General features: G+C 28.9%; 1 protein-coding gene across 1 annotated transcript; it reads right to left on the reverse strand.

Moving 5' to 3' along the window:
• Nucleotides 1-1,030: 1,030 nt before the first annotated feature.
• LOC115980844 (loganic acid O-methyltransferase-like) lies at nt 1,031-7,415 on the reverse strand. The gene is made up of 3 exons (XM_031103054.1): nt 7,290-7,415; nt 2,766-3,425; nt 1,031-1,369 (listed from the first exon to the last, which is right to left on the reverse strand). The coding sequence occupies exons 1-3, from the start codon at nt 7,413-7,415 to the stop codon at nt 1,031-1,033; spliced, it is 1,125 nt and encodes a 374-aa protein (XP_030958914.1).
• Between the last annotated feature and the right edge of the window lie 3,132 nt (nt 7,416-10,547).

Genomic DNA, 10,547 nt, shown 5'->3' on the forward strand with positions numbered 1-10,547 from the left:
AGAGAGAGAAAGAGAATCAACCCAAGGCTATAATGCTATAGTATATTATTAGACATGGACTGAATGAACGTCCAACTAGGGTTTATATACTCTGGAACTTTTAAGGAAAGCAACACCATATGAGAGTGTTCATTATTACTTTATTATATCGATTGACGTTGAGAGAGCTCTAGGTTTTATATATACTTGATTGTGGTCCTTGTTTCGTACAGGAACAATAATAGTTTAAACAGGGAACGTTCTAGTCTATACTAATTCTTGTAAACTTTGATAAATTTATGAATCCACTGTCTTCATTATCAAGAAAAAGTTTTGTATAATTAATCTTACATAGGTAATCCTCTTTCTTTGGGCAAATAAATTCATCAAATTTGACTTTGACAGAAGATTAGACAATTCTTCAGAAGAAAAAATGAAAGTGTTTTTTTTTTTTTTTTTTTTTTTTTGGGATGAATATAAATGAAATAGTTTTACATGCATTAATGCAATAAGATCATGGAGCACAAAACCAAATCCAATGCTAGTTTCTTCCATTCTAACAAGATGAAGCCAATTTTGAAATGGCAATATCTTCCATCTTGAGATAAATATAAGCAATTTTAGTAGTGGTACAAGCATATAAAACACAACTCTTGCTTGGGGTCACCAAGGTTTGTCCTTAATGCTGCCCTTTTATAAATGTCGAGATAAATGTAAGAATTCTCTGTTGCTGTCCATACCACCTAAACCCTTACAGGTTTTATACAAAAGGTCACTTTGCTTTCCATACCATTTGAAAAATATCCACTAGATTCAGGGTAGTGCCCATTTCACAATGCATACGTTTTACTTAGCCCTATAAAAGAATATGGCTAGATATGTTGCAGGCCATTATTTTCAACCCATGAAATTTTCAAATTTATTAACTTTGCAAACCTTATCTCACAAAAGATAAGTACATAACCATTTCAGCAAGAAATGAGTCTTAAGATTAATACAAATTGAATTATTTCAGAATGAAATAAGTCTCACATGATTAATACAAATTACATCATTTACGCTTCAACACAGCGAATAATTGAACTTTGACGTTGGTTCTCGAATTCAATAGCTCAGAATAGTTTGAAAGTTTTTTGATCAGTCGTTCGAATATTTCATCTATAGCCTCCCTTCCGAAGTGTTTGATGAAAACTCCTTCCGTCGCAGCCCTTAAATGCATAATCCATGCTCGGATATCAATCGGACCTTCCAATGATGGAACTGGGTTCGTTAACTCCATCCTCTCTATGCCAAAATACCCGTTTTGCTCTACCAGCTCTGCCATCTCATCCGGGGAGGCAGCATAAAAAGGCAAGTTGAAAGAATCCACGCGATCTTCAGTAATAAGACCCTGCAAAATGTTTGTGCCACCCCAATAATTTGATGAAAGATTGGTATTTCCCACACATGTAGAATTATAAGAGATAACTCCAAAGATAGCTCATAGGCTCATAGCTATTTTCGAAAAAAAAGGGAAGAAAAATATATTATAAGAGTTGAGAAATTTAAGGTTTTTGTACTATAACCTATAGTATAAGCATATAATATATACCTGTTACGTTTTAGCGAAAGCTATATGCATATTACTACTGATTTAAAAGGGTTCTAGCTTAATTAAACTTAATTGTTGCAATAGCATATGATATGAAAACACACTCCGCTAATGAAGCAAAAATAAACTGCCTATTTAGTTTTATGCTTTTGGTCTATCTTGTTGGATCGTGAGTTGTTTCATTCCACCTCAAATTCAACTGGTGATGAGGAAGCCACACTTAAATCTTTTATGACATTTAACATCACTTCCTGTAGGCTTGTTTTTAAAGTGGTTGTAGGGAGTCAAATTGTAGTTCTTCCAACAATCTCTCCCTCATAATGACACTCCCTCAACTTGAACCCATGACCTTAATTCTAATACCATTTGTCGGACTGTGAAGCTATCTTATTCCACCACAAAACCAATTATTCATAATGAAAAAGACACATTTAAATCTTTTATAGTATTCGACATCACATCCCATGAGTCTATTTTTAGAATAGTTATAGGGAGTCAAATTATAGTTCCCATAGTACCCAAAACAGTTTATTATGCAAATGTAACAACAATTGATTTTAAAGAAACAACCAAATGATTTCATCTATTTCTCTTTACACTAATATTATTTTATTGCCAGAAAAACTATTGATTTTTGTTAGCTGTCTTATTTTATAATAATTAGTATTATCTTTTTAAAAAGATGGTTTTGAGGGCTAAACTAATTGTAGCATCATTTATGTAAGAGAATATAAATATTCATAATTCTCTCATATGAGTTGGTAAAGTTCTGAAAATATTACCAAATATTTTCTTTAGAAATAACTTCCTGCCTGATTACCATTGAGTAAAATGAATGTTCTACAAATAGGAGTAAGAACATACAATGACTAAGTTATATTTGGATATAACTTGTTGCTGAAAATTTATTTACTTATTGTTAGGGAATACCTTGGGAGCTCTAATTGAGTGTTTAATATAAAATATAGAGATATCATTTGATCCCTTCTCATTAGTATCCAACATGGAATTTCACTACTTAACCAACCATGTTACTCACACATGGATGTTCAAACACTTATTGATTGAAAACTAATTAAAATATAGGTGCACATAGGAAAAATGAATTTTAATATATATATATATATATATATATAAAAAATAAAATAAAATAAGCTAAAAAAGATAAAAGAAAACCAAGCAGACACTAACTAACCTCTCTTGCCATATCCATGAGGCTAGATGCAAGCAAATCGTACATCATACCAGTTGGGATCTCAGAATAAGGAAACCCTTTAGAAATACCAGACATTAATATTACCATAATCCCTCCGGGCACAAGCTCTTTTTCTCTAGCATTCAAAAAATTCTCAAAGTCCTTAGCAAATTGAGTTGAATATGCCTTATATACTTCTTCAGGGGCACTAGTGTAGTGAATTCTCCCCTTGTTCCATGCGGGAGAGTTCTTGTCATTCAACTCTTTAGGCAGCATAGAGAGCCAATGGAGTGAATAACAGGTATGCACAACATGAAGAGAGGACTCGGGGAACAATCGGTCATGAAAGGAACCTGCCACTCCGGCAGCGAAGTATTTCCTATCTGGTGGGAGAGTAATGAAGAGACTGTTGAAGTCATTCGTGTCTTGGTCATTAAAAAACACTTGGAATTCAGGCAATGGAGAAGTAGGGCATAGGAAGTGGTACTTCTCAACTATAGCTTCAATTAGATTTTGCACAGAAACAAATGTATTAGGTCCAGCTGCACATCCCAAATCTGCAATACGAATTATGTTGGAAGTAGAACTAAATTTTGATATATCAAGCTTCTGAGAAATTTCCTCATCAATTTTGTTCTTTTCAGTATTTGCTAATGATCTCTGCAAAATAGTTAAAATAAGTTATTTCTAAGTTTTTCCCGCATCATTGACCAAATCAAACAAGTATCTATAATCGGTAGAAACATACAACCAAGGATCAGATTAATCAAATTGTTGGTCTTTTTTTTTTTTTTTTTTTTTTTTTTTTTTTTTTTTTGAGCTAGAATCAAATTGTTGGTCTTGATTCAGTAATGAATGCTATTATTGCACAATATGAAAAGAAAAATAAAAAGTTGATGAACTAATATAATATTACTAGCCCTAACTCATATACTTAGGTTTTTGGATTAAATGGTGACCTTGTATAATAATATTATGACCTCAATTCCATAAGTTAGATTTAGAATTCCATTTATGTGGGTATGTGTGTGATTTAGAGAGTTTACTTTCGTAAAAATAAACTCCAAGATTTATGTGTGTTTGTCTAAGAGTACTGGGGAGAGGAAATATAAAGAGAGAACACTCACAAGTCACAATCATTTAGTTTAAATTTTTATAAACATGACTAACATCAGAATTTCCCCCCCCCCCCCCCAAAAAAAAAAAAAAAAAAAAAAAAACCATTGGCAGAGTTCAAATAAGTCCCATTATTGGTGTTGATCAATTAGCATTGAGGCCCAATAAATCCTTAATATAATATGGCAGGCAAATAAAGAGTTTATGAGCACAATAAAATTTCATAACATTTCTACAACAACCTTATTTTGAGTAGTAATTTCACTTGTAATTTATTTTATTTTATTTTATTTTGATTTATAGTGAACTGACACCTTAATTTCTTATGAAAATGTTGTAAGAATTTGATGTGACCATAAAAAATAAATAAATAAAAACTTGTAAAAAAATATAAATAGGGGCCATATAGATTGAGTTGGTTTAGTTTAGGGGCATTCTCAATCTAAACTAACATTGTTGGATTGGGAAACCAATATCCAAAGGTATACATTATTACAAAATTAACCGAACTAAACCAAGCCACAAGTGATTTATTTGACCTTTTTAAACAGGCTTCTTGGCCTATTTATCTTTAATATCAAAATTAAGCTGTTTATATGAACCATTATTTTACAAAATAAAATCACATAAGCATCATTAATAAATAATTAGTCATCCAAATATGTAATATGTCAAACTAACAAAACAAGGCATCTATCTATCTATCTATCTATCTATCTATCTATCTATCTATATATATATATATATATATATATATATATATATAAGATTGATAGGGGGAAAAAAGTGAGATGAGAATGAGACATCTTATTATTAGGGTTAGGCTGGATGTGTGGGTAAGAAATTATTGGGTGGATTGTGGTGTATATAGTATAATGAGAGCAACAATAAAGCAATACATATGTAATTAATATTTCATATATTTAATATATGGTAAAATACTATTTTGGTCTCTAAACTTTACCAATTTTTTTTTTTTTCATTCCTAAATTTTGAAGAGTTCTTTTTTTATTCCTAAATTTTGTAAATAATTTTTTTTTCAATAGTTTAGAGACAAAAATAGGAATAAAAAGAAATTTTTTTCAATTGTTTAGGGATGAGAATTTTTTAAAAATTTTATTTTAAAGTTTAAGGACAAAAATGAAACATTTTTAATAATTTATAGATGAAAGACAAACTTTTTTATTATTTAGGGACGAAAAAAGAACTTGTTAAAATTTAGGGACTATTTTTTTTTTTTTTTTTAGTTTAGAAATCAAAATAGTATTTTATCCTGTAATATACATGTGCAAAAGGCTAGGCGGTTCGTGTTTATCAATTTAGAAAAAAGTATCAAACTTCAACCAACGCAATCCAACCTCTTAAAATAATCTGAACCCAAACCAACTCACCAACCTGTAGGAAACCAATCTATTGCCTTTGGATTGAATTGGGTTGGTTGGGTTGATTTGCAATGAATGCACAAACCTGGATCTCAAAACATATTATTCTACTTCGAATCCATTTACTTAATTTTGTCAATCAATAAGTCTAGTCAAGTGATACGTAATAAAAGGATTGATGCATAATAATTGAGACCTCTAAACTTTAAAGAAAAAATATGTAAATGGTTGATATATAATAAAAATGATTGATGCATAATAATTGAGATTTTAGAAATTTAGAAAAAAAAATTCAGAATTATTGAAATGATATATTATGATTAATATATAATAAAAATGGTGGCAATAATTAATCCATGTAGAACTAACGTTCCAATCATAACCTATTGCCTTAGCAAATGGAAGAAAACATTATGAAGAATGTTGTATTCTCGCCTTTCTTTTTGTCCAACATAACTCAGCATATGCATGGTGGATCCCCACTGTTAACTCAATAGACGTGCATGTGTCTATCGCATACTAGATTGTCAAATTAGCTGAGACTTTTTGTTCAGCAAAAAAAAAACTGAGGCTTCTAATGTTTAATACTTACATATGTATAAATCCGAGTTTCTTTGGTCATAGTTTAATATTGGCCAAATTGAATCATTTAGTTATTTTCCAATATTTTTTAATTTTTAATTTTTCTTTTGGGCAATATTTCTTTTAAGAAAAGAGAGGTAGAAGGAGAAAAAGATGCTATCATGGAAGCAATGGGGATATCACAAAGATTAAAATCATATCAAGAAAGAAAGCAGTGCACATGAAGAAGACAATTAAGGAAATGTTAAAATTAATTAGAAGCGAATATGTTAGAAATTAAAAATAAAAATATTTTGAATGGACTATTTTTATTTTTATTAAATTACACACTTGTATTTTTTATTTGTCTTATTCTACTTTTTTAAAAGAGAAATTATTAAAAATATTAAATTTCACTTTCAAACCTAGAAAATTAAAAATTAGGCCTATGACTTCAAATAGCAAAAAGAGTGAAGTAGAGTTGGTATAGGCTTTAGATTCAAATCTTGTAATCAATATATAATGCCAATATAATAAAGACTAATGGGCTCTTGTTTACCATAGAATAGGGTTAGGGTCGGCCAAGAAGAGGTTCCCTGAAATAAATTTAAAAAAAGAGTGGCTATGAATAATTTGACCAAATTAATCATTTTAAGCTAGAGTGACCATATAATAGTAAATATATTCTCTTATAGGTAAGATCTTTAAACTTTAATTTTTAGCTTTTAGGTTTTATGTACAGCTTTTTAAAACCTCTTTTTTTTCCTGTATTTTCTCACTTTTAAAAAAAATTTCAAAATACAAGTATACTTTAGCATTCTTTCAACAAAAAAAACTAGATAAAATGTTTACAAATAAAACCCTAAATAGATCCCCTTAGTGCAAAATGGAAAAGATGATATTCACTTGTCCTGTTAGAAAATATTCGGTATTCCCTTGTTCCAAGCTAGATTCTCTTTACCCAAATGGACATTGCTATGAATGGCTCATGAATGGGACTACCCACAGGACTCAAGCTGTATGGAACTTGGCCTGATCTTAGAGTTTCTAGGCTTTCTAAAGCTATCTTCATGTAGTCAACAAAATAAACATTACAATAACAAATAAATAAATACAATAAACAAGATTAAAGATTATATCAAACTTGTAAATCTCTCAACATTCATATGATAAATAGATCACCACTCACTAGGATTATGAGAATAAATACAATATGGACATAGTTTTATCTTAGAAGAACAAAAAAAGAAAGATCGAGAGAGAAAGAGAACATTTTGGACATCTTTAAGAGATCAAGAATTCTTCTTCTTCTTCTTCTTTTTTCTTTTTTTCTTTTTTTTTCCTTCTTGATGAATAAAGAGAGTGAAAATCCATCCATGGGATTTGTACTCATATATATACGGGTAAGTTTCTTTTATATATAATTTTTACCCTTTATTGGATACAAAAGTAGGGTTGCACATACCTGATAGTAAGAATTTTTAGAGTAGCTGTATTTGCCATGACCACCATTAGCGGGTAGTGAATCAGACACCATTTTTGTGACATATTCCCCGTTTACATGGACTGAATCAAGCACTGGTTCTGCCATTTGATATTTTGTTATTGTATATGTGTGTGCGTCTGAATGTAGCAAGGTTTTGAGGGGACTGGTTTGCACTTTATAGAGCAGAAGTGAGCAAACTAATAGTGGTATCACCACAAAGGACGCATGCATATATATAATATTATCTATAAAGGACATGGGTCCAAGTCTAAAGCCTAAAGAGAGAGGTCGTACTGTGGTTAATATAAAAAAGTCTAATGCCACATCTTGTGGCATAATTTGTGCCACAACTTGCCCATATGGCGAGTTGTGGTTGGTAGGAAGGTCCCCATATGAACCCACCAAGTTATGCCACAAGTTATCGCACCAGAACTGCTTAATTAATATTTACATTTGCTTGTCCTCTTTTCCCTTTATACGTTTTTTCTCATTATATATTATTATTATTATTATTTTATTCCATCTAGTTATTAAACTAGAAGGAAGTCCAATAGGTATTGTTTCTTTTTGCTGTTCCTTCACGGAGACTAGGGACCCAAGTGAGAACCGGATTCTCGCTGCATAGCTTAGATCCTTTATTTGCTCTTTATTTATATGTATTTTATTTTAAGAATAAATTTTAGTTATAAATTTGATTATAGCTTAGAATTAGAATAAAATAGTTGCTGACCATGCGATGTACAGAAGAGTCGAACAAAAGTTGTAAATTTTCACTTAAAAGTTACAACTTAAGAGGAGAAAAAAAAAAGAGAAAAAAAAAAAAAAAAAAACCAATAGTGATAACTCCAACACCAATAATGTTATATATAGTCTCAACCTTCAGATGAATAAAATGACTTTGTTAGAGAGTAAAGACAAATAAATGTTCTAAATATTAAGTAAAGGTTGCTTAATTATTATAAATGAAAAAAGCCTTTGAACACTTTTAAGCCAATAAATAAAACAAACCCTGGTCATGCACACAAATGAGAGAAATTCGGAAAGAATAGATTTTGGAATTTCTAAATGTGAAAAAAAAAAAAAAAATACTAGTTGAAATGCAAAAGAGCGTTAATTGAGTAAAAATGAAAAATGGATTATATATATCATAAAATAAATAAATAAATAAAACAAAGAACGTAATATATAATTCTTAAACCACCCTAATTCAAATAGTAAAGCAATGTGCTAACCATTGCTTATTTGTCTTATCAATTCAAGGTTTTTTTTTTTTTTTTTAAAATTAAGAAAAGCAATTTGTATAATTTAAAAGTTACCAATTAATAATTCAACTTTGTTTTAAACTTTAACTTTACTAAAGTTGTTAGTAATCCAAATCCTGAAACCAATAATTCAATTTTTTTATTTAATTTTTAATAAAGCGTGATGCAAAGAATACAAACTAAATTTGGAAATTATCACAAAAATTCAACCATAAAACTAAATTATGAGTATTTAGTTCCCAAAGTATTGTTTTGTTTGGGAAGTGTCACAACAATAGAGATTAGATTATACCTCATACGTTTAGAATAGTGCATATACCTTAATTGGTGTTGTAAAATGAATTTTCTATAATCACACTCCAATTAGAATATTAATCTATAGAAAAAGAGAGGCAAAACCTCATGGGTTTATATTTGTTGAAATTTTTGTTATAGAATTTTAGTTAAAGTAGAATTTTCAAACTCTTGAAACATATATCTAATAGAGTTTTACTTAAACTAAACTATTGTAACACTTGATAAGATAATTATACGTTAAAGAGAAATAATAAATATATAGGATATAAAATCTAAAATAAAAATAATCTAAAATAAAAGAAAAATAAAATAGTGGTGATGTGAAAAATTGTGGGAGTTTCAAAAGTTTCTGTTTTATATATATATATATATATATATATATATATAATAGAAAGATAACATGTGTAATTGTTTTTAAATGATTTGTATACAATCATTTTAAGCGAGCTTTAAGGTACAACCAAGTTTGTAACTAAATTTTGATATTATCATTAATAAGTTTATAAAATTAAAGTTTTATTTATTTAAAGATAATTCCTAAAATTACTACTAATTTTATTGCAAAAGTGTTATAACTAGTCGGTAACCATATAATACAAAGAAAAGTAACATAATATGATTCTTTTTTTTTTTTTTTTTGGTTTTGAGAAATAAAAACACACACATACAAGAGAGTGACAATGAGATTCTAATACAAATATACACTACAAACTCATCTATATATATATATATATATATATTCTAACATTTATAGGAAACATCATATGCCAAGATTTAATGGAAATTTTAAATATAGAATAGAATTTAAATTCAATTAAAAATATGTATTAAAATAATAAGGTACAAGATTGTGAGATCTCAAAAGTTTATGTGGTACAATATTGTGAGGTCAACTAAAAGTTAAATGTCTTTAGTGTTTTAAAGATAAATATAATAATTTTAGTAATAGTAACATTATTTTTACATTACTGAAGTTTTAGTGATATTGATTGGTCTCCTTTATTAAATGAACTAGAGTTCAAATTCCTTCTTTTTTCACTTATTGTAACTACTGAATTTTTTATAAATAAATAAATGAAACATCACTCTTATAATTAAACTATCTTTTTTAAATGAAGATTGATCTTTTGAAGGGCAAACAAGATTGGTCCTGATCATGTTTGCAATTTAATCTCTCTTATAACATTAATGAGTTCTTTTCCATGTTAATTAATTCCTAAAATTCTACTTAATTATATTAGGCTAAGCAAACTTGTTCATGTCAAAACCGGAGTTTATTTACGTGAACCTTTGGGATAAGTGCTAGTTTATCACTCTCAATCCATTGTGAAATTTTAGTAATATTTTAACCTCTTCCTCGTGAAGTTTCCCAGAAGTCTTGCTTTGCTCCCCAAAACCCTTGTTTTCGTGACTTTCCTTGGCTATTCCTGCGTTCCCATTAGCTCAACCGGAGGGGTTTTTTTTTTTTTTTTTTTTTTTTTTTTCTATTTCTATACATATTGTCATGAGTTTTCTACTTTTGAAATGAAAAATCAAGACAAAATGGATCAAATTTGTTTAGACCCCTTTAATAGATTGTTTAACCTAATTTATTAATCAAGTGATTATTTAGATTAATTTTTCAGATCTAGGTTAAACACAAAAATAATCATATCATGTAAAGATACAGAAAAGTAAA

The sequence above is a fragment of the Quercus lobata genome, chromosome 3, assembly GCF_001633185.2.
Source record: "Quercus lobata isolate SW786 chromosome 3, ValleyOak3.0 Primary Assembly, whole genome shotgun sequence".
Lineage (NCBI taxonomy): Eukaryota > Viridiplantae > Streptophyta > Magnoliopsida > Fagales > Fagaceae > Quercus > Quercus lobata.

Excerpts from the sequence above, each read along its gene's own strand:
- LOC115980844 (XM_031103054.1), bottom strand. The coding sequence starts at position 7,415 with ATGGCAGAACCAGTGCTTGATTCAGTCCATGTAAACGGGGAATATGTC. Across the intron at positions 3,426-7,289 it reads CTAAAAATTCTTACTATCAG|AGATCATTAGCAAATACTGA; the intron begins GTATGTGCAACC and ends ACTATTTTGCAG. Across the intron at positions 1,370-2,765 it reads TCATGGATATGGCAAGAGAG|GGTCTTATTACTGAAGATCG; the intron begins GTTAGTTAGTGT and ends AACATTTTGCAG.